Here is a 24913-nt window from a genome sequence, read left to right as displayed (position 1 = left end):
TGGGATAAGCAGGCAACAGCTGGTTCCCTTAAGACATATATCCCAGACAAAGAGCAGAAAGGTATCCTTTACAATCAGTTAATGCTATTCCTTTCCCCTCTGAAATGATAGATTGAATATTTAAATGTAGATATACAGCAGGGCTCGCAAGTCCATGCTGCCCAATTTACACCCTTGAGAGGAAACCAGACTCCTCGTGGATACCCCTCACAGAAATGGGAAGGATGTGCAAACTCTCTACAGACAGTGTGGGGATTCAATCCCCGGTCTCGATCTCTAACAGCATGGCACATAGCGCGAGGCTGCCCCTAAAACCCATGCAGAAACGAGAGAACATGCAAACTCCTTCCAGACAGAGTGGGATTCTAACCCTGTGTCCTTATTGGTGGTTGTGTAACAGCGTTACACAAACCGCGCCGCCCAATTTTTGATGTCTGAATTGTTCTCAGGAAATACAGCACCTGGCCAATTACAGAGATCACTTTCAGGTGAAAATGTTTTCCTGCTGTAGATTCATTCATCAGTTCATTCAAAATGGGAATTGATCACGTTTTTTTTCCCACCACAGCTGTTTGTGCTATGATATTTTGATTCATGAATGAGCTGAAACATATTAACATTATCGAAGTACAACAGCAGCTTTACCTACATCCTTGCAAATTATTCCCCTGGACACTTTGATATGGAACTTCCTTGTACTTTTGTATTTGACTGGATAAACGGAGCGGCAACAGAATAAACAGAATTGCACAGGGAGCAGGAATTGTCCTGAATTCGATGGGTGGGAATGTATCCATAATGTCAGTTTATGTTTGTATACATGAGTACAATGTGCAGATGCAATAAAAATCTTCTTGCAGCAGTTTCCCAGATATATACGACACACTTATCAGTACCTCTGAAGGTAGAAAAATATTAATAAATATTCCCATTTGGTCATAGAGCAAAAATAGGTGTGAGCCAAGAATGCAGACAGATCTTTTCGTGGATCCAGGTTAGTTGATGATTATGGTTAGGGTAGTATGGGAGAGTTCAAGAGCCTGGATTTAGTGACAGACCCAGCCAAGTCCATCATTAACACTGATCTGAGATGCTGCCTAAATATGAGAAAAAGACCCCCCCTCCACCCCCATCATGCTTTCTTCCTACTGCTACCTTCAGGCAGATGGTACGGAAATGTGGAACCTCTAGGTTTAAGAACTGGTTCTTTCCAACAGTTATCAGGCTCTTGAATCTCCCCGCCCCACCCTCGTCTAAGGGTAGTTTAAGGGAGATAGGTTCTTCATTAACAGGGCATCAAAGGCTTTGGGGAGGAGGCTGGGCAGTGGGTCGGATCTCCTCATGATCGAAGAGCAGGGCTGAATGGCCTGTTTCTGCTCCAATGTCTTGGTCTACTTCCCATAGTACAGCCGTATTTCTGATCCTGTTGTGAAGGTGTTTACACAGGATGGGACTGCTGGTGTGAGGGAGCTTATCCTCAGGCAACCTTGCCGACTCTGCCAGGTCATTGAGCGAAGAGGCTTTGCGTGCAGTGGGTAAAGAAACTGTTCCTTCTCTTGCTGGTATTTTTAGTTAATGGTGCGCACGCTTCTCATGTCTGCAGTTGCTGTTTCGCCAGGTGACAGGAATCGTGGGGCGAGCTGATGTGTTGGCTTGTGTGCTCTTCCTCCTGGCCTTCCTCTCCTATCTTAGGTGTGTATGACTACATCCCTTCATCAACAGACCGCTTGCACAACAGTGTGGTAAAATGACTTTTTCTCTTGTACGCTACTTTTACATTTGCTCATTGTCCTGAATTGAAAACGCCTTTTTTGATTGAAAGTGATATATTCGGTATGAATTTCTATATTCTAAAAGTTGATTTTGAACTCCCATCGTGGTGTCGAACTTGCTCACTCCGCGTACGTTGAGCCACTGATCTTTTTGAGAGCTCAGTCAAATATTTCCAAGTGGCGTTCCCTCTTGTTGGAAGCGTTTTTAGTTGGCAGTCAGTTGCTAGTTCAGTGCACACCTTGTCTGCTATTCTAGCCAGTGACCCAATGGAAAGATTTAGTGGCAAGAGGCCAGTTTTTAACTCCCAAACCAAGAAATTCAAGTCTGACTGCCGCTGACGATTGGAAGGGCATGCTGTTCAGGGATATCTTGTTTAATGGACTTATGTGGCATGTATTATTCATCAATGTTGACATGGAAAAATTGACAAAGTACAATCCTCAATCTATTGTTTCACGTATGTGAGAAACAAATAGACTCACTGTCAGAGAATATGCTGGTTCCATTACTCGACCAAGTGGAGAGAGCTGTATTGGATTGCCACATCCACTTCAAAGCTCTGATTCTCTCCATGGTCCTCAGCAATGCAAAATTCCAACCATGTTTCAATTAGAAGCTCTTCACTCAAAGATAAATATGTGGCTGGAAACATCAAGCCAACTTGTAGGGAGAGAACAGCAGCAGTAAAATCAGAAGAAAAGTGGTGAAGAGAATGTTTAAAGTAGAGTCAAAGCTTTGAGACTCTCATTTCTTTTAGTGTTAGTCGTGAAAGTAAGTTTGTCCTTTAGCGAGAATGGGTGATTTGATTCTACTTAAGAGTCAAGGGCTTGTAACTTGGCAGTGAAAAATTGTGTGTGTCTCCGTCTCAAAGAAAAGCATTCATTGAACATTAGGGTTGAGAATAAGAAGCAGACTAAATAAAATGTGGAAAGTAAATTGCAGAATATAAAGAAGGTGACACGGTTAGCGTATAGTGGTTAGTACAATGCCAGTGACCCAGGTGTGGATCTGATGTTGTCCGTGAGGTGCCCTGGTTTCCTCCCACATTCCAAAGACATATGGGATTAGTCGGTTAATTGGTCACATGGGTGTATTTGGCATTTAGGGCTAGTGAGCCAGAAGGGCCATTAATAAGTTGTATCTCTGAATTAAAAATAATGTTAAAAAAAAAAAAATTAAAAGCAAGTTTTGGGGGAAAAAAGGAACAACTTGTCTAATAGTATGAATCTTGTGTACTGGGAACTATAGGATTTATATTTGTTTTTAAATATTAGTGCAATTTCATTAATTAAAGTGGCTGTAAATAACCTGAACCAGTGCACTGGATGTTTGAAGATTCTTTTCTTCTCTGCAGGAGTGTGAATTGTAGTTACGTTGGGAAAGACTTTCCGCCCACCAGATCACCGGTTTACCTGTTGCTAAGTTTGTTCCTCGGGACCTGTGCCATGTTGGTCAAAGAGACGGGAATCACTATTTTTGGTGTGTGCCTTGTCTACGATCTCCTTATTCTGTGCTCCAAAAGACTTCTGGCGTAAGTTGAACTAAATTTCTGCCTATGCCATGGCAGACACTTCTTTAACAAAGTATATCGTTATATAAAATATAGTTGGTAGATAACTAGTTTCTTGTCATACACATTTTACGATGGACATGTGCACTCAAATTCCAACTTGCTGCAGCTGAACAGGTACTTCATGAAAAAAAACCATAGCAGGATACATTAAATTAAAAATAAATACAAAACATGGATAATAACTATTCACAGTTGCCGCCGTGCAAGAAAAAAATGTGGCGTTACACTTTTGTGGTGTCAGAACACTCCATGATTTATGTATCAAGAAGTTCGAGAGTTTGATAGCCATCGGAAAGAGGTTGTACTTGAACCTAGAAGTGGTGATCTTCACGCTTCTGTACCTTCTACCCGAAGATAGCAGTGAGAAGAAGTTGTGACCAGGGTGATGTTGGCTGTCTTCTTGAGGCAGTACTTTATATTTCTGCAACGGATGTGAGGTTGGAGCCTGTGATGATGGATCTGGCTATGTTTATGACTTTCCCAGGCTGTGATGCAACTAGTCAGTATACTTTCCATAGTGCACCAGTAGAACTTTGATAGAGTCATGCCAAATCTACTCAGAATTCTTCGGAAGCAAAGGCTTTGGGCTGCGTCTTCTTCATAGTTGCTTCAATGTGCTGGGTTCAGGAGAGGTGCTCTGAAATATGGACTCCAAAGAACTTAAAGGTTCTGACCCTCTCCACCTCTGTCCCATGAATGGGACTGGTGCGAGGCCACATGGCTGCTCCTTCCTAATTGTTGGTGATGTTAAGAGCGAGATTGTTGTTCTGGCATCACCCTACCAGGTTCTTGACGTCTATCTTGCTTTCTGACTCATTGCTTCCAGTTATTCGGCCAACAATCATCAGTAAAGTGATGGAACCAAATGTGGCTATGTAGGCATGAGTGCCGAGGGAATAGAGCACGAAACCTTGGGATGCCCACATTGTGATCAGCAAGGAGGAGATGTTGAGGATTGCTGATAAGGAAGTCAGGGATCCAGTTACAGAGGGATGATCAGAATCCCAGATCCCTCCGTTTGGTCATTTTCCAGGCATTGCAGTTAAGTCGATACATTTTTCTGTATATTCCATGAAACTGAAGTCAGGATTGATTTATCGAACAGGAAATTTTTGTTCATGACGATTCAATGCAATTTGAATAAACTTGTACCATTTGCTAAATATGCCACACTCACGAGAAGGTAACTTTTTTCTGGATGCAACAAGTAGAAATCTCAATCAAAGAGAAGTCCAAAATCCATCAGGATTTTAATCGATTGACTCGCACACATTGACATGTATGTCATTGGCAAAGTAATGATGGCTGATCGGGGAAATCCTTGAGGAAAATTCCAGCTCATTGAGAGAGTCCTTTATAATTGTTTGCAACTTGCATTAAAGCCCATGTTTCTTCAGCTCAAAACATTCCAAATGTATTACAGTCAATGAACTAATTTGAAAACTGCATGGTTAAGTGCATTACAGAGACTTGAGGTGAAAAAATAAAAGATCGAGAACCCAGTTCCCTCACTGTCCACCTTGGATTGGTATCCTATTTCACCAGAATGACATGCTTAGGGGCCAACTACCTCTGATAGAGCTAGCAGCAAGCACAAGAGTTAGTGCATGATGAGTGCAAGAGTAAATATAGGCATTATTCAGACCTTAATATCAGTGCTACTGTGACCAGCACATCTCCTCTTCGACAAGCACAGCTCATCACGTTGATGGGTATTGAGTCCCACAACTTTCTAAGGATTGGGAAATTTACAGCCTATGGACACCATGTGAACTAGGACTAGGACCAGGTGTCCTGACCTCTCGACCCTGCCCTGCCATTCATTGAGCTTCTGGCTCGTATCAGCCACCCCCTTGAACTATCTACTCCTTCCATGAAAATGTTCAAGGACACTGCTTCCACCACCCTTCATAGAGGAGTTTCAAATCTGCCAGATAAGCAGACGACCTCTTATTTTTAAAGAGTGGCTTCTCGTCGTAGATTCTCCCACAAGAATAAACACTGTCTGGACTAGGGTAGACCAGTGTTGACTAGAAAGGTTAGATGCAGGAAGTACGTTCCACATGTTGGGGAAGTCCACGACAAGTGGGTCACATTCTAAGGAGAAGGGGGAAGCCATTTAGGACTGAGATGAGGAGAAACTCCATCACCCAGAGAGTTGTGAACCGTGGAACTCCTTGCCACAGGAAGTTGATGAGACTAGTTCATCAGGCATATTCAAAAGGGAGGTGGATGTGGCCCTTGTGGCTAAAGGTATCGAGGTATGGAGAGAAAGCGGGAAGGGGATTCTGAGGTTTCATGATCTGCCATTGATCGTATTGAGTGATGATGTAGGCTTGAAGGGCTGGAATGGCCGCCTTGTACCTATTTTCTATTATTCTGTGATCCTCTTCACATACACTCTGCTCAGGACCTTCAATGTTGCAATCAAATCCACTTTAAACTCCAGTTGATGCAAGCCAAGCCTGTCAACCCTTTCATCATGCCATAACTCATTCATTCCATTAAACCTCTGAACTGCTTGAATGAGGAGAATCGTACCGAAGCAGCATCTCCACATATGGTTTCACCACTAGCCTGCTGTCACTAGGCTGAGCAGGTGTTGCTGATACTAAACATGTTTCCCACATGAGGTGAATTAAGCCCATCTGGGCATCCAAACTATGTGGTGGAGTATTAAACCATGCAAAGACCATAGAACACTGAATTGCTTGATAAACGGTGGTCGTCCCCCCCATCAAATGAGAGCTCATTCCAGACTGACAGACTTGTCCAGGTTCTGGAAACAGAGCTAAACTTGTTACCTTACTGTGTAGCTGAAGGCTCTCAGAAGGCATGAGCAATTCCCCTGATTGTAATGTGTACACACGAGGCAATTATGGTTTTTAGGGCAATTTTGAGAAAATCGCGGAAAAAATTTACCTAATTACTCCCCGTGTGGTCGTTCCCACTGGGTGCCTTTTAAAATGCAAGTACCTGAGTGCAACAGTCCCGGGGGTTGGACGTGCAGTGGAGTGAATAACCGATTTTTTTATTTTTATTTTTGTTCCTTGTGCGATCTACACTGGAGGCTACCTCCAAAAAAGTTGTAGGGGGTCTTGCAGGATAAATCGCGACGCAGGAATGGACTCAAATTTCCTGTAAGTTCCTTTTCAGACTGCCCGGGTCTGAAAATCAAGCAGAATTCCTTGATTGTGTCATTACATGCCTGCAGTCTAAAAGCCATACTTTTCAAACCTAGCAGTTCCTGCAGGCTCCCTCAATTGTGCGCAACCCCAGGTGCTTATGCATTGGTTTTGCCTTGGGGTCTCAGCACTGAAGCTCAGTTCATTTTCAAATTGTATTATGACTAAGTTAAGTGCAGATCTGTTACATGATACAGCACAGATACTTGGCCCTATTCTATTGGGGTTGGGTAAAGCGAGGTGGGCAGAAATTCAACTTGGTACCATCAGGGCAGACTAGGCCACAGATGAAATGAAAACTCCACAATTTCTAACCAGTGGCGAGGCCCCTGTCTGTAAATACATCATTAACTTGTGTGCTGAGTTGGCACTTTTCCCCCAGGGTCCTTTTTGAGCCAAGTTCAGATTGATCACTGTGCAGAAACCCCAGGTAGATGGTGTCACGTGGGTTGGGAAGAGCCACTGAGCCACAGCTGGTAAAGCTGGCTAACCGTGAGTAAAAGCTGCCAACAACTTTCAATTTAAAAATATCTGTCAGATTTAAAAAAAAAACAAATTGTAAAAAGGAACAAAATTTTAAAAAATTCACTAAATTCATGGTTTGCAGATTACATACCGCGTACATTGGGTCCTCTCTGGCCAAATGAGCTGCTGTTGCTTTGCCATCCTCAACATTAATGATTGGTTCTGCACAAAGAGAATCTGTTAATCTAACAAATACCTTTATTGATACAGATAACAACAAAAGCAAGCATGCAAAAAACCAAACACATTATCTGTTCATACACCCACCAAGTGACTCTGACTCTCTCCAAAACAATCAAAGGAAAAGGTAACCCCCGGGAACAGGAGTCCTCAGGTCCCAGGCACTTAATACTGACCTGACGAAATCTTCACGTTTCCTACACTGGGTAAGTCATTTCCACGCTGGTTGGTCTCCAGAGTTTTAGCTGCTCCTTCGCCCAAATTCTCCATTTTTATACTTCTCCTGATCAGCTCACCTGTTGTGGTCTCGTTGGTCCGAGGGTCACCTGGCTAAACTGCGTCTCATTTCATTGGCTCTGACCCAAGGTGACAAGGCTGAATTGCTATATCATCCTTGTGCCAGCCTGAGTGCATTCCTTTGATTTGGCCCTGAGTCCGACCAAACACTGGCCACAAGTTACTCCGGGTCACAAAACGTTGATTGCAAGAGCAGTCTCACAAAGTGTCTGCCTCATTCCTTCAAGCATATGGCAAAAAACAAGAGTTGTTTAGTTTCCCTGCTTCCAGGGTCCTTGGCTCACTCCGTTTGACTGTTTAGAGTTCCTCTCTGGCCGACACTGCACCAAGTGTATTGCGTTACTGCTGCTTTGGGAGGATTCTCCAGCATAGATTTTGGCAAGTTGCTGGAGTTTTGTTCATAATTCCCAGCCCTGGAACACTGTCAGAAGGCCAGTGAGAGATCAACAGTTCAACTGGGAATGCCACAGGCAGAGTAAGTGACATTGAAAATATCTGATCTCAGAATGAAGGAGTAAAGGTCTGTCTCTGTGGTCTCTAAGTAATTTAGATGTCTCTGAATAATAAAAGGAAGTCAGCAAAGATGTCAAGCAGATGTATGACCAAGTGTCACATGATGTACTTTCATTTAATTGAAGCCATGAGAGTAAAAGGTTCATGAGGGTGTGAAGTTTTTTTAAAGGACAGAAAGCACTGAGTAATCATGAATAGTAGCAAACTTCAATCATGTTTCCTGCTTGATAATACATCAGATGTACATTGCAATCTTCAAAGAATTATGTGATAAGTTGAAATGAACGTGAATGTTCGAACAAATTAGCGCAGTCTTTCTCTTTTTGAAGACTGCATGGAGCTCTGTAGTAGAGACACGAGGTTGCAGACATTAGAAATGCATCACTCTTGTCCTTGCAGCTCCTCTCTCACATCATCCAGGTGGGGCAGAGATCGTCCAATTTGGCTGACTGCATTCAGTGCATCGGTGATACCAAACAGGGATGAGGTGACTGCTTTGCAGGGTGCCAATGCTTTGCTCACGACAGCCAGCACGAGCTTCAGGTTGCAAGCCATTTCAACCCTTTCTCATTCCCTCGCCAATCTGTTTGTGCTTGACCTTCTCCAATGCCAGCACGTTCCAAATCAAACCTCCTTTTCTGCTCCAGAACCTAATGTTATCAGTGTTGAATGTTTAAAGTAACCTGCATCCCCCTTGTTCCTGACCCAGCTTCACCTATCTGCTGATTTTTCTCCTTCCCTTCATCCACTTTTTCCATTCCTCTTCCCTCCTCATTACCTGGACATCACCCTCCCCTACCTGCCCATCACCTACACACCTCAGTTGAAGAAGAATTTTACCAGATTGAGAATGGAAATGCTCTGATGTTCTTCTCAAAGCAGAGAAAGTGAAGCGATTTGTTGGGAGTTGAAAATGTATAAATAAAGAAGACCTGCTTCTGCTGAATGGAAGAGAGATTGATGATGAAGACATGAGTTCTGGGTAATTGCCAAAAGAGTTAGAGGTGAAGGCAGCGAAACGCATAAAGTTTGTAAGGGGTTTGGCAGACTTGATGTGAGTTTTCATTCAGAAAATAAGGAGAATCCAAGGAGGCCTTGCTGTGTGGAGACAGAATTAGCTTGCCCACAGAAAGCAGAGGGTGGTTGTGGATGGTTTGAATTCTACATGGAGACCAATGACCAATGATGTTCTGCAGGGACCCCTCCTCTAGAATGATTTTTATAAAGGACCTGGATGAGGAAGTGAAAGGGTGGGTTAGTATGTTTGCAAATGTGTTGTGGATGGTTTGGAGGGTTGTCGCAGGTTCCAGAGGAACATTGATGAAGGTCAAGAAATTAAGAAGTTTTACAGTGTTGGATTCTGCAATCTTTGGAGTAACTGAATTTCAAGGGGACATCAAGACAATGGCATCATGAAGAAAGCCTCTACTTCCTCAAGAGTTTGCGGAGGAGTTAGTGGATTTGTTCATGTGAACCGGTATGGACTTGAAGGGCCGACATGGGCTGTTTCCGTGCTGTAAACGGTTATATGGTTATGTAGATTGGGCTGAGAAGAGGCAGATCCATGAAGTGGTTTATTTCAGTAAGTCAGATTTGAAGGTTGAATATCGTGTTAATGGGAGGTCTCTGAGCAGTGTGGACGAACTGAGAGAACTTGAGGTCCGTGTTCATGGGACACTCAGAGTTGCTGCACAGGTTGATCATTTTGTTAAGAAGCCGTGTGATGTATTTGCCTTCATTTACCATGGGATCAAGTTCAAGAACTATACAGGACCTTGGGTAGACCCCACTTGGAATATTGTGTTCAGTCCTAGTCTCCTCATGACAGGTTGCTCTAGAGAAAGTGCAGAGATTAACAAGGGTGCTGCCTGGATTGAAGAGCATGTCTTCTGAGGATAAGTTGACTGAACTTGGTATTTTCTCCCTGAAACAACGAAAGATGAGGGGAAACCTGGTAAGAGGTATATAATCATGTGGATGGCCAGAGGCTTCTTCCCAGGGTTGGGATGGCTAACTCAAGTGTGCATAGTTTTAAGGTGCTTGGGGGTTAGTGAAGGGGGGATGGAATGGTTAAGTTTTTCATAGAGAATGGTGGGATCATGGAAATGCGCTGCTGGGAATGGTGGTGGAGGCAGGCACAATGGGATCTTTTAAGAGATTATTAGATGGGTTCATGGAACTGAGCAAAATGGAGGGTTATGCAGCAGGGAAATTCTAAGCAGTTATTAGAGTAGGTTATTAGGTCAGCACAACACTGTGGGCCGAAGGGCCTGCACTGTGCTGTAGATTTCTATTTTCAATAATATCGGGGTGTTGAGAACCAAAGTGACAACAAAAAGGTTTTGGTCATTCACGGCTGAGATGGAAAGAAGTTTTTCCACCCAGAATTCATCTTTGAAATTCCATGCACTAAAGGGCTTAATCCTTCTGTACATTGAAGTCAGGGATTGATAGATCTGAAGATATTAAAGGGCTGATGCAGGAAAATTGCACTTGAGCTCAGCCTTAATGTGGGGAAGCAGGCACGAGGGGCCAAATGGCCTCTGCAGCTAGCTTTATTTCATGCATTCGTGCTCATAGAAACAGAGATAGAAAACTTACAGCTCTAAACAGGTCCTTTGGCCCACAAAGTTGTGGGAACATGTCCCTATCTTAGAAATTACGAGGCTCTCCCATAACCCTCTATTTTTTCTAACCTAATCCATCCAAAAGTCTCTTAAAGGGCCCTAACATCCACCTCCACTACTGCTGGCGGATGCCCATTCCATGCACGCACCACTCTCTGTGCAAAAAATGTACCCCTGATATCTCCTCTATACCTACTCCCCAGCACCTTAAATCTGTGTCCTCTTGTGGCAACCATTTCAGACCTGGGGAAAAGCCTCTAACTATCCACACGATCAAGGCCTCTTAAGCACCTCTATCAGGTCACCTCTTACCTTCTGGCACTCCAAGGAGAAAAGGCCGAGTTCCCTTAACCTGTTTTCATTAGGCATACCCCCTCATCCTTGTAAATATCCTCCGCACCCTTTCTATGGCTTCCACATCTTTCCGGTAATGAGGTGACCAGAACTGTGCACGGTACTCCAAGTGGGGTCTGACCGGGGATCCTATGTAACAGTATTTTTTTAATGCAGTAAGATGAAACTGGAAATCCATTGCCTTTCAAGGTGAAGTGGATGCATGGGTGACATTGAAGGGTGAATTGCATGGCTCTGGGAAAGAACAGGGGAGTGGGTTGATTGGCCAGAGAACCCACCTGATGACTGATTGTTGACCTCAAAATCATTCTATTATTTGCATGCTTCATATTTGCATAACGACTGGGCTTTTTGTACATTGATCCCAAGTGTTCAATGTATATTAAAATCTAAAAACTTGGCTCAATGATACTAATTGCCTTATTTGGGAGCTCCTGTTGTCTTTGCCTTGCTGCGAACATGTTGCCAGGAATGTGGAGGAAATGCCAGAGATTATTTCACTGCGTGGGGAGTGGAGAAAGGTCAAATTCTGGAGCCAGTGTTGTGCTTGTTGCTGATTCTTTCAGTGAGAGTTGGCAATGAGCCCAGAGAGCTTCTAACAGAAGAGCTCAAAGTTTTTGAACGCACACCCAGGACCTGATTGAGTCTCCTCTCATGAAGCCACTCAAACTTAGGTTCTGAGCACGGCAGACACATCTGGTCTTGCAGATTTGCAGCATTGGTCACGTAACAATTCAAACCCTCGTTCATGAACGCCATCATGCTATTTGTGGACTTGGATCAGGTTTTTTAAAAATGCTGAGCTCCTTCTCCCCTTGCCTCTTCTCTCAGGCTCTCATGAAAGTTTCCAGGGCTGTCTCCTGATACTTGCAAGTGTCTAATTATATAATTGTCTCCAATTATATCATTCAATCTCAAGCTCCTTGCTTCTGGCTACCCGCTCAGATTGAGTCAGAAGACTGGGTTCCATAATCTTTGAACCTTCCAGCACAGAAAAAGGTTCTTCGGCCCAAATAGACAGTTGAGGAATTATTCTTCTGCTTCGCCCTGTTCCTCTGTGCCCAGTTCATAGCCCTCCATGCCCCTCCCATCCATGTACCTATCCAAAATAGTTTGTTTTCATTTGAATGAGGCAGACGTTCCTCATGGTGTGGTGGGGGTGTGGAATGAGCTGCCAGCAGAAGGGGTGAATGTGGGCTCAGTTAAGAAGAATTTGGTCAGGTACATGAATGGGAGGGCTATGTACTAGGAGCAGGTCAATGGGACTAGAGAAAATAGATTGGCACAGACTAGAAGGGCCAAAAGGGCCTGCTTCTGTGCTGTAGTGTTCTGTGGAGGGAGCGCCTGAGGTTCTGGTACTTAGCTGAAGCATTCAACCATAAATTGCCCACAAACAGATGTGGACTAAACTGGGGCTTCAGTGAAGCATTCTTCAGAGAAGAGAATGACCAGTCTGATATGATTAAGTCAACAAAAATGAATAAAGCAGATGAAAGGGTCATTGTCAAGGAGTTGTACAGCTTAGAAACATTGATTAGCCAACCATGTCCATGATGATCCTTTTCCCCATCTGCTCTCATCCCTTTTGTCTGCATTGGGTCTGTATCCTTCTAGCCTTGCCAATTAATGCTCCTGCATAAATGTATCATTCCCTTATCTCCCCTAGCTGCGTGTTCCACATATCAACCACTCTATGTAAAATGGGCAGGCAGCATCTGCAGGTAGAGTCATGAGGAAGGGCCACCAACTTAAAAGTTTAACTCTCTGTGGATGCTGTCTCATGTGTGGAGCAGCACCACTTTTTTCTTTCCAGTCGACGACAATGATAGCATCCATGTTAGTGAATGTGCAAACCATCTCCTGCAAGAGGTTGAACCTCTTGTGATGCAAAATCCCAAGTTACCCAAGGGTTGGATACTGCTTTCTTTGTCTAGCAGTTCCCATCCGAAGCTGGTGTTTGGTCCTGGGGCCTAAAAGAAGCCCTGGATTATCTGAGGAACCTGCTGGTACAAGTGGAAAGCCAAACCTCATCACTTTGCTCCATGACGAGATGCCTAATGGACCTGGCATCTCTGTGGGAGATCACCACTCAAACAAACGTGTATTGATTTACCTCTCCATCACACATTGCAGTTGAAGAATTCTGTGCTTAAAATGGAATATTTTTGGGCTTTGTGTGTGTCTGTCAATTCCTGAGAAATCATATTTTGAAAAGGCTACAGCTCACAGAAATTTTTTTTCATTAAAATTGAATGCAAAGATTGAATTTTTAAATGCAATATATAATTCATGAAGTTTTATCAAACCTTCTCACATTCTCTTGTTTGCTTTCACCTTGCAATAATTATTCTGGCTCAAGGCTTTCCTTCAAGAAGTCCCTTTCTGGTGGCTGGGTGTGAGTGTGATCTCCCTCTTGTCCAGGCAAACTAGTGCTCCCTTACCTCTCACCAGTTTTACTTCCCTCTCATGCGAACCATACAATACTGCAGCACAGAAACAGGCTCTTTGGCTCTTCTTCACCATGTTCACCTCTTATTCTGCCTTGTCCTATTGACTGGCACCTGGACCATGGCCTGCTCTACCCTCCCATCTCTGCACATGTCCTCAAATGTTGAAACTGAGCCCACATTCACCACTTCAGCTGACCGCTCGTTCCACTTTCTCACCATTCTGCATGAAGAAGCCCCCCTGAATGTTCCTTTTAAACATGTCTTTCACTCTTAAACTACATCTTCCAGTTCTTGTATCACTTCAGTGGGTAAAAAGCCTGCCTGCATTTACCCTTTCAATAACCTTCATAACTCTGTATACCTTAATCAAATCCCTCCTCATTTACCAACATAACAGCGAATGAAGTCCTTAATCTGTTTTAACCTGTCCCTGTAACTCTGTTCAATTCCCAGCAACACATTTGTAAACCTCTTTTGCACTCTTTCAGTCTTCTTTATCTTTCCTGTAGTGAAGTGACCAGACATTGATTTGCTGTTGAATAATTTAACCCACAAAATTGCTTTCGAGCAATTAAAAATAAGCAGCTTGCATTTCAATTCTTTCTTTTACACTATTCTCGCACTTCTGATGTGTAGTCATGTTATAATCGAGGAGGCACCATTTCTGCACAGTTAAATCCCAGAAGCAACACTTCGGTAATGGCCAAATAATCTGTGGTTTATTAACGATAACGAGTTTATGGGCCTGTATATGTATGCACCAAAATCTTCCTTGCTGCAGCTGAACAGGTACTTCATACAAAGACTACAATAGAAAACTTAAATTGAATTAAAAAGAGACAAAAAAAATACAAAGATAGCTAATGAATATTCTTGGTTATGCAAGAACATTTGCAATTGTGAATTCCTTTGTGGTGTTGGAGCAGTCCTTGGTTAATACAACAAGGGGAACCTCAACATTTAAAAAAACAAATTAGATGTACAGCACAGTAACAGGCCATTTTGTCAGTCCAATATACATCCCATCAACCTACACCCCTGTACGGTTTGAACGGTGGGAGGAAACTGGAGTCCCAGGACAAAATTCACGCAGACATGGGGAGAACATACAAACTCCTATACAGCACAGGATACGAACCCCAGTCCGGTCCCGACCGCTAGTGCCGTAAATGCATTACACTGACCACTGCCGCCCAAAAGCATGAGAGAAAGAAACTGTTCTTGAACCTCGAGGTGCTGGTCTTCAAGCTTCTCTAAGCAGTGAGAAGAGGTTGTGACTAGGGTGATGGGGGTCCTTGATAATGTTGGCTCCCTTCTGCCTCAAGGGGATGCCTTAAATGGATGGAAGGCCTGTGTTGGACTGGCTATGTTTGCTACCTTGTTTGATGATGATGGTTGAAGGACAAATGTTGTCCAAAATAGAAGGAAAACTCCCTTTCTAGTTTTATTTATTAAAAAAAAAAGCCTCAGTATGGGACACGAACTCCTGTCCTGATTCCTGAAAATGGAATGCAAAAAGTGCAAATGGCAATACTCAACAACTCAGACACTCTGGTTGTGCAAGAGCTTCCACAACCTAATCAAGTGACGAGAGTCCAGAAGGAAGTAATTGAGTGCAGTAAGGAGCCAATTGAGACCTAATATTGTTTTGAGTCGGGTTGATGTGCAGTGCCTTCCAGTAAGATAATGCAGCAAAGAAGTTCTTCAGCATGATCTGTGGCTGTGCATCTGAAAGTCTTCTGACTGTGCTGTTATTATAACATCATTAACAAATAATCTTCTAAATTGTGCAAATAATTTTTCTCCAAAATTAATTGAACATTTTCCCACAGTTGCAAGCCTCAGAAGAGGAAGGAATTGCAAATATTTTCTGAGGGCTGCTCAAAGTAATGTGCGCATCAATATTTATAAGGTTAGCCTGGAGTTATCTTTGGCTGCATCATTTGCAGCTCTCATTTATAAACACGGACCTTCTGGTGAAAGTTTGGGAATTGTCAAATTCCTTTTGATCATTGCTGTCATTGAAAAGGCCAGGGCTGTTTACGGGATGTTCATGCGCTGGGTCAGGAGGTTTGTCCAGTGCATGACCAGAAGCTGTGGGTGGTTTGCCCTTGTTTGGTTACTTTTGAATATGCTCGGAGATGGCTCTCGGCAAGCCTGCTCATACAGTAAATGATAAATGTGGAAAGATAGGTGTGCTCCACAGTTACAGACCTTTCCAGCTCACGAGACTGAGCTGCCCAGATACACCCATATGACCAATTAACGTACCAATCCCATTCATCTTTAGAACGTGGGAGGAAACCAGAGCACCCCTGCACTGACTGTGCCCGTTTCTTTTATTTGTGAAAAGAGAAATGCCTTGCAATTATAACCTGCATAACGGTCTTGGAATGTCTGAAGCCCCTCTCATTGATCTTGTCCTTGTCAGCAGGCTGTTCCTGACCTTCTCCATTTGCTTTTCTTCACCATGTTTACTTGATCTCTGGCCCCGTTGCTCCTTTCGCCACTGGAACCTGCGGTCACACAGAAAGAGTCAGTACTTTGGAGCATCAAGTCTGTCGCTCTGCAGGACATACCTTTTGAAGTTGATACCGAGGCTTTATAAATGTATGCACTTCAGTTAAATCTCCCCTCCACCTCCTGTATCTCAAATAAAACAGCCCAGGGAGAGTAAATCTTCCCTTATTTCGGCTGTAGGCAACATCTTCAAAAGTCTCCTCTACATTCTCCAGGTCAGACATCTTTCTCTGCATGCAGTGACCACAGCTGTACGTTGTACTCCACCAGCCATCTCACTTGTGCTGTGCACACTTTTGGCATTTCTTTTTTTTCCTTATCCTTTTATTATTTTCTCCTCTCTTCTTGTGTACAGTGTGTTTTAGGTACTTGGGAAGCAACTTTAATTGCATCTATACATTACACCTATGCACATGGCAATAAACTTCAACCCAATTCATTCAGTGTCCCTACTCTCATGTTCAATGCCTCAGTTAATAAAGGAAAGTATCCCACATGCTCTTTTTACCAGTGTCATTGAACCCATCTTGCTCTCTTTAGTGAGTCATGGACATGCACTGCAAGATTCCTCTGCTCCCCCACACTACTTTGCCTCCTCCCAGTTTGACTTCTGTTCACCAACGAGTTACATAACTGGTCAGACCATCTCGACCTGCAGACTCGAGCTTCCTCCTTGGTGTCCGCGGCGCGTCCCGTTTCCTTCCCCTGAGAACCAAGTGTTGCCTTTTGTGACTTTCCAATTCCTTTCTCATAGCCCTTCGGCACTTCAAGGTACAATCTATTTGTGGCTCATTTTCTTCTGAATGTATCAGGGATATGCTGATGCTGTTTGAGGGAATTCCAGAAGAAACAGGAATAATTTTTTGGGGTGGAAGAAAGACAGCAGAAAAGATAAGAGAGTCAAAAAAGGAAAGGAAATTGGGAAAGAATGGAAGATCTTCTGAGCTACCTATTCCATGTGCACCTTGGTTTGAAATATGGGATATTGGTGACAAGAATATATGAGATAAATTGCAATGGAGTTGATAATGACCACAAACAAGACTTGCATTTATGTAGTACAGTATAACTCCGATTCTCCAAAATCCTCATTTATCCAAATTAAAAAAAAAAATTCAGGTAAATGAGAATATCTGAAACAATCAGAAATCTTCATTATCCAAATTCTTTTCAGAGCTGAACTAACCTCACAGGTTGGAAAAAATCTCACCACCTCCACTCCTTTAAATTGTGTCACATCCTGCTGCCATATTGAAGGGTCCATCCCATTCTGAGCACACTCTCTCGAATGTGAAAATGCTCACCGACAGGCTCAAAGGCGGTTTCTTCCCCAGACCCGTCAGGCTCCCGAATGAACACTGCAGCAGTGATCTCATGCTATGGTATGGTTTGATCTCTTCTCATTGTAGCTCTAATTGCTATTCTACTTGAAACAGCTGTTTGAATGTTGGAGCTGACCTGTTAGACTGCTCAAGGAAGAACCATTTCATCGTACCCCAGGCATAATATGACAAATCAGCTGAAACTTGAAAACCACCTGGGAGATCACTTGATTGAAATGAATCCAAAAGCTGCACTTTATGCAATCGCTGCTCATCGCGTCGGCCTGCCCTCAGCCGCCAGCCTCGAATTTGTGCTTCGGCTCTTGAACCAGCAACCTTGGACTTGATCCTTCCTTAGATGTTGCCCCCTTGGAGCCTATTCATCAAATCGTTGATTATATCTTCTTCCTCTGGCGGCTGGGATTGTTTTCTTGTGCATCAGCTCTGGGATATATTTGATCCTCCGTTGCTGTGTTTCAACAAAGAGCTGAGCTCAGACACCTGTGTTTCAGTTTGAGCTCCATTGAATTGGCAGCGCAGCAATAATATTGTCAGGGAAGTGAAAATACAATGGAGCCTTGCCCAGCAAAAGAGGTTCTGCAAGGAGGTGCCAGAATTTTATTTTATCTCAACAAAAAAAAAATCTTGGTCTTTCAAAACAATAGCAGAGCTATACGCTCGGTTTTGTTGTGTGGAAAGGAGCAAACTGTTCTGCAATGCTCGACACTGATCCTTGCCCCTCTATATTTGGCAAGCTCAATGCTGTCCATGGAGTCATTTGAATCTGAAATTGTTATTTCCACATTATACATTGTGTGGGGTTTTTTTTTGTATGTGGAAATACTAGGATTTGTAATGTTTTCTGGTGCTGTTCAGGGATTTTTTTTTTAAAAGGGTTCCCTCGCCGCCTCAAAGAATATCTGTTGTTGCTCAGACTTCCATCCTGTTTTGGCTGCTCTGTGATTATTATTTGCAGTACGTTTTAATCTTACTTAGCTCTTTGGGTGTTGGGGCGGTGCTCAAAGCCTCAACGCTGAGCTGTCACTGCAACCGGAAGCAGAGTGAAATCCATCCAGACAGTTGAAATGCCGTCACATTAATCCCTAGCATCAGGCTAAAGACTTGGAATCTTTCACTTGCCTTACTCCATGACTAACCTAAATATACAACTTAAAGGTGCTGTGAAGGCCAGTGTTGTGGCCATTTGAAAGAGTTTATTGTAATAGATATTTGGAGGATGTACAGATGCACTGAAATATTTGCTTGCTGCATCTTGAGATAGCATAAAACACATTGGCAACAATTTAAGTAGAATTGGCACATAAAGTGTCATGAAAAGAAAACATGATAAGAAATAACAGATGAAGAGAAGGGAAAATAAATATATACCAGTTGTGCAAAATTGGGTTGTGTGGGAAGTGCAGACAGATCTTTTATGGTTTTGCCATAGGTTTATGGTTCAGGAAGTTCAAGAGCCTGATGGCTGTTGGGGAAACAAATTGGTTTGCCGCAGTTGGATATTGAAGTGGACCTTAAATAAGGAGCCCGTGCCTGGATAATTAATTTAATTGAGGCTCAGTAATTGAGTTGGATAACAAAAAAAAAGCTGCAAGTTGGAAGAAAAAGGGCGAGAGTTAAGGCAGGTTGAACAGCAGAGATGGAGAGAAGAGCAAAGCCAAAGCTTTGGGAGGCCGGTCAGGGCCAAAATGAACACATCTTTAAGCAAAGATCTGGACCCACTGCAGTTCGCCCGTCATCACAATCATTCCACAGCAGATGCAATATCGCTGGCTCTTCGCTCATCTCTGGATCACCTCGAAAACAACAATTCATACATACGGCTGCTCTTCATCAACTACAGCTCGGCCTTCAGTACCATTATTTCCTCAGGGCTGGTCAAGAAGCTACAAACTCTGGGCCTCTGTACCCCCCTCTGCAACTGGATCCTTGACTTTTTCATCAGAAGACCACAGTCAGTACGAATTGGAAACATCGTCTCCTCCTCGCTGATCATCCACACAGGTCCACCCCAAGGATGCGTGCTTAGCCCACTGCTCTACTCATTATACACCCAATACTGTGTGACCAGGCACAATTCCAATGCTATCTACAAGTTTGCCAATGACACCACAGTTGTTGGCAGAATCACAAATGGCAATGAGGAAGTGACCAGGAGGGAGAAAGATTGGCTTGTTGAATGGTGTAACGACAACAACCTTGCGCTCAACATCAACAAAACCAAGAAGTTGATTGTGGACTTCAGCAGGACATTAGAAGAACACAACCCAATCCTCATCGAGGGCTCAGTAGTGTAGAGGGTCAAGAACTTCAAATTCCTTAGTGTCAAAATCTCCGAGGATCCATCCTGGAGCCTCCATGTTGATGCAACAAGAAGGCTTGCCAACAACTATATTTTGTAAGGTGTCTGAGGAGATTCAGTATGTCACCGAAGACTCTTGTAAACTTCTACAGGTGTACCGTGGAGAGCATTCACTGGTTGCATCACTGCCTGACATAGAGGCACCAACTCTTAGGACAAAAATAAACTCCAGAGGGTTGTTAACTTGGCCTGCGACATCACAGGCACCAGACTTCACTCCATCGAGGATATCAACATGAGGTGGTGTCTTAAGAAAGCAGCTTCTATCCTCAAAGATCCCCATCACCCAGGCCATGCCCTCTTCACTCTGCTACCATTGGGGAAAAGGAACAGGAGCCTAAAGACGGGTACTCAGCGGCACAAGGACAGCTTCTTCCCCGCTGCCATCAGATTCCTGAATAATCAATGAACCAAAGGCACTGTTATTTTTATTTTTTAAGATACTAATGTTGTAAGATGGTTCATAATATGAATGTTTACAGTATAATGCTGCCACAAAACACCGAATTTCATGACTTTTTCTTGACAATAAATCCTGATTCAATGTTTCAGCCTGATTGCCTTTTATTAGATATTTACTTTTTATTGCATGTGGATTTGAATCCAGCCCCTTTGGCGCAGAAGTAATCAGAAGCAATCAAAAGGTGACTGTCCATTTCCCTCCATGAATAGTTCCTGACCCACTGAGTTCCTCCAGTAATCAGTGGTTCTTGTGAATCTGCAGGGTCATCTATTGCATCAGGGAGTCTGGACACAGACTGGGAGATTATTTTGTTGAGGACCTTCGCTCGATCTGCTGCAAAAGCAGGGACCTCCCAGTGATTAACAAGTTGAATTTCACACGCCATTCCCACTCCAACATGCGAGTTCATGGCCTTGTGTACTGCTCACAAAATGGAGGAAAAGCATCTAATATTCCGCCTGGGCAGTCTCCAACCAGATGGCATTAACATGGACCTCCAATTGCCATTAATCCCCTCCCCTGGGTCTCTCTGTTTCCCTTCCCTTTGTCTCCTTTCCTCCTGATCCCCACCTCCTTCCCTCTATTCAGAGCTTCTCCTCCCCCATCACCTCAGCTTTTTTCTCCTGCCCTTCCACACCCACCCTATGACCTCTGCAAGCCCGTACTCCTTCCTCCACCTCCCCCATCTTTTTATCCAGGCACCCACCTGCTTTTTGCTCAGACCTTGATGAAGGCTCAGGCTGCCCTTTAACATCCTATATATGTGTGATCTGCTGAGTCTCTCCAGCACTTTGTGAATCATACTGCAACCACTGTGTCTGCAGACTTCGCCGTTTAACACCATTCTGTGATTCTCCACTCCATTATATAGTTGTGTGGTCTTGTAGATAAGAGATGACACGTGAGAACAGGTGCTCAGGAACCAGCAGTTGAATGATATGTTAAGAGTTTTGTGACTGACCCTTCCATCTTCAGAAATGACTAAAAGCGTTCTCCTCAGGGATTGACTCAAGAAAACAAGACATCTTATAATGCTGAATTCTATTCATTTTATTTTGAAAATGGCCGTGTAGTGATACGTTTTCTCCTTGTACATTATTCCCTACCTGTGTGCTGTTGTATGTATGAGGCTGGCCTGCCCACTAGTGACTCATCTCCTCTCTCTCTGCCCCTTATGACCTGGCCAAATAGGTCAACCTCCCTCCTCTCTTCCAGCATTCCTGAATCTGGATCCGGGCCAAACAAAGTCTCGTGCTTATTAAAGCCTGTCATTCCCCAACTCAATAGAGGACTGCCTGAATTTGCACTTGGCAGGGTTCACAGTTAGCTTAAACTCCTGTAAGCAGAGGCAGAGTAAATGCAGATGCTGCAGGTGCTCTTTGTGGGAGTAGCTGGCAATGAGTATGTTGTCCAAGTATTTGAAAAGGAAGTCCATGCCTCGCCCCACTGCATCCATCAATCGCTGGAATGTTTGTGCAGCATTTTTGAGCCCAAAAGGCATCCTCAAAAATTTGAAGAAGCTGAAAGGTGTTATGATGGCAGTCTTAGGCACATCCTCTGGGTTTACAGGTATCCACATACTGTCAATTTTAGAAAATATCCTGGCCCCATGAAGATTAGCTGTAAAGTCCTGTATATGGGGCACAGCGTAGCAGTCTGCAGTGGTAGCATCGTTGAGACTCCTGTAATCCCCGCAAGGTGTCCAGCCCCCTGTGGCTTTGGGCAACATATGTAGCGGGGAAGCCCACAGGCTATCAGACATGCGTATGATTCCAAGTTCCTCCATTTTGTGGAACTGCAAGCTGCAACTTGTCGGGCGGCAGGCTCGGGTGTGTAGAGAGGTCCTTGTGTGAGGATGTGGTGTGCGATGCCATGTTTGGGTGTGACAGTGGAGAACTGGGGAGTGATAATGTCCAGAAACTCCACAAGAAGTTTGGTGAATTCGTTGTTCGAGTACTCCACGGCATCTAGGTACTGGGCAAGTTGTTCGGCTTTTACAAAGTGGAAAGTCTGGAATGTTCAACAACTGGCACCCTTTTAAATCCACCATCAGTGAGTGGCCTCGGAGGAAGTTGGCACCCAGCAACAGCCGGGACACAGCAGCAAGAATAAACTTCCATGTGAATTTATTGTCGCCGAATTTCAGGGTTGTAGTCCGTGTGCCGTACGTACGAATCGGATGTCAAACCTCCTCACCCTTGTCGACTAGAAATTTGCGCTGAGAGAGTTTGTCACAGATGTAGAATAGGCTATTATGGAGGCCAGCCGCCATAGCCATTAGCAATGACTGGCCATGGCGTTTTCCAGAAGAATTCAAGGGGGTCAGCAGCAGCGAGCTGCAGAACCTCAGCGTTGATGGTAAAAACACCAGGTAGTTGTCATGGAGTCATGCTTGTCCAGGGGCATTTGCGCCCTTGTCGCTGTACTCGTGGATCCTGTGCCTTTGCGTGTGACGCAGCACTAATTTCTGCGGGCCTTGCTGTTTCACATGCCACAGAATGTCTGTATGGCCGGCCACTGTTCAAGGGTTATCAAAGTCCTCGTCAGCCAACATGAGATGGATGTCTTCTGGCATGTGTTCTAAAAACAACTGCTCGAAGAGCAAGCAAGGCCATGGCTGTCTGCCAGTGCCAACATTCATTAACTTTGAAGGGGCACAGTCCTCCATCGAAATGGATGAGCTGTACAGCTCGCTCATGGTGGGAGAGATCATAAATCCAAAGAAGGAGGGCTTTTAGGACTGTACTTGCCGAGAGCTGGTGGGTCCTGAAGGAAATTCACTATTCAACCGGTCATGTCCTGATCGAAGGTGCTTACCACATGGTAGTACTTTTCTATCTGGCGAATGTGGAACTACACCTCAGCCTGATCGGACCAAACTTCAGGTTGAGTGGTTCAAAAACCAGGCAGTTTGAGTGAAACTGCAGCGTTGTCCATGTTGGGTCCAAGATCCACTTGGGCCCATCAGGGTCATCAATGTAGCAACTGTGTTGCAGTGCAAAATGAAGAACGAGAAAATGATCAGACAAAGTTCAGTAAAAGTCATTTACTCAAACAGTCACCTACAGCTTTTTAAAAGCTGTCATCGCATTGTGACGTCAGGACATCACTCAGAACCTCCCGAGCCGGTCCAATTCAGCCCTTGGAGAACCACTAGAATAGTAAGCTAAATGAATTAAATGAAGAGGCAATAAATGCATGAGATAGATATTTAATATTCATCGTAATTCAAGTGCAAATAAGGGGCAGTGACAGTGCAGTCTTTTTGTACTGCCGGAACAGTCTCTGATTTGTGTACCAAGGAGAGTTTCAAGACTCTGATGGCTGTATGAAAAATAACTTTTCTTGAACCTAGAGGTGCGGATTTTCAGATTGCCCAAAGGTAGCAGTGAGATGGGGGTCCTTTATGACTTTGGCTGCCTCACATGTCATTTCAGGAAGTCCCTGAAAGGGGATATAAATGGTAGAGATATCTATTATAAAGTGCAGATGGCTACACCAGTGCTAACATTTTATTGGTGAGGGAATCACACTTTGACTTATACGCACTTTTTCCATTTTCATATCTCCTCTTGACAGCTCTCTTAGATATTTGGGTCTTTCCAATTCTGGACTCTTGCCCATTTCCAATTTTAATTACTCTCTTGTTGATAGATGAAAAGACCAGTAATGCTTTGGAGTTCTTTTTCCCCAAAACCTTCAGCAATTTGTATCCAACTTCAAAGAGACTCTATAAAACCAACTCGGCTGACCAAGCATTTGCATGCCTGCCTTTACGCCCTGCATAATTTGATGTCAGCTTTTGCCAATGTTTTTGAAGCTTGGTTTACGTTGCTAATCTAAATAGCTGTTTAAAGAGAAGTTGGTGTTGACCACATTCAGGTGCAGAAGGAGTCAAGGAGAGCAACTGGAAGGATTAGCATCGCAATGGCATGGGGAGGAGATGATTTAACTCCTCATCCATGTCTGATCCTTGCCAACCAATACTTCCAGTCCCATTCCCTGCATGTTTCCTCTGCCCTTTATTTTGCCTCAAGTTTCTACATTGTCCAATTCCTTTTTGCTAGCCCTGATAAACTGTTCCCATTACACTTCCTGGCATTTCACTCTTAGGTTAAAAAAATAATTTTCACTGCATTTTGAGCTACTGAGGTTTTATAACCACCTCAAGAAGAAAGGAGTGTACCTACCACTGCTGGATTAAGGTATTGCAGGGCCAGTAGTGATACTGATGGCTGATGAGGGGGAAGTGTGACAGCAGCGCACGAAGTGCCGGCTGGCACATGCAGATTGAGGGGTAAGTATGACTGTGGCACCCCCCCCCCCCCCACACACACACACACACACACACACACACACACACACACACACACACACACACACACACACACACACACACACACACACACACACACTCTTCTCCCCGCCCCGAGAGAGTTTCTGACGCTGACCCTGCATGTCCATTTTGGAAAGTTTGAAACAGTCTTTATTATTCTTAACAAAATATTGCTAGCTTTCTCAGATCACTATACATTCAGTGATTACCTGTGGAGAATCTAGGGAACATTAGTGCCTATGGCAAGCACCAAAATTGCGCCCCCTCCCCTCCCCTGTTAAAGTTTACTTATACATTTTGTTAAAACAAAACTTACTTACGGTGGCGGCTGGCTCCATGTGGGATCAATGGCCATCTTCGCTACCCATAATCCCCCACACAGATGGAATCACTCTGGATTTCCCATTGCTAGCTG

General features: G+C 43.9%; 1 protein-coding gene across 2 annotated transcripts in view; it reads left to right on the top strand.

Annotated features, from left to right (window-relative positions):
- The window catches only part of tmtc1 (transmembrane O-mannosyltransferase targeting cadherins 1), a 164220-nt gene that overhangs the window by 19423 nt on the left and 119884 nt on the right, over window positions 1-24913 (top strand). Inside the window, exons 3-4 of one of the 2 annotated variants that reach the window (XM_069903126.1) lie at window positions 1604-1692; window positions 3128-3304. In XM_069903126.1, the coding sequence (XP_069759227.1) occupies window positions 1604-1692; window positions 3128-3304 (266 nt within the window). The remainder of the gene's footprint in view (window positions 1-1603; window positions 1693-3127; window positions 3305-24913) is intronic. The other variant, XM_069903127.1, reaches the window with a different exon arrangement.

Source organism: Narcine bancroftii, chromosome 11 (assembly GCF_036971445.1).
Source record: "Narcine bancroftii isolate sNarBan1 chromosome 11, sNarBan1.hap1, whole genome shotgun sequence".
NCBI lineage: Eukaryota > Metazoa > Chordata > Chondrichthyes > Torpediniformes > Narcinidae > Narcine > Narcine bancroftii.
The sequence above is the reverse complement of the archived record's forward strand: the minus strand, read 5'-3'. Positions and strand labels throughout refer to the sequence as shown.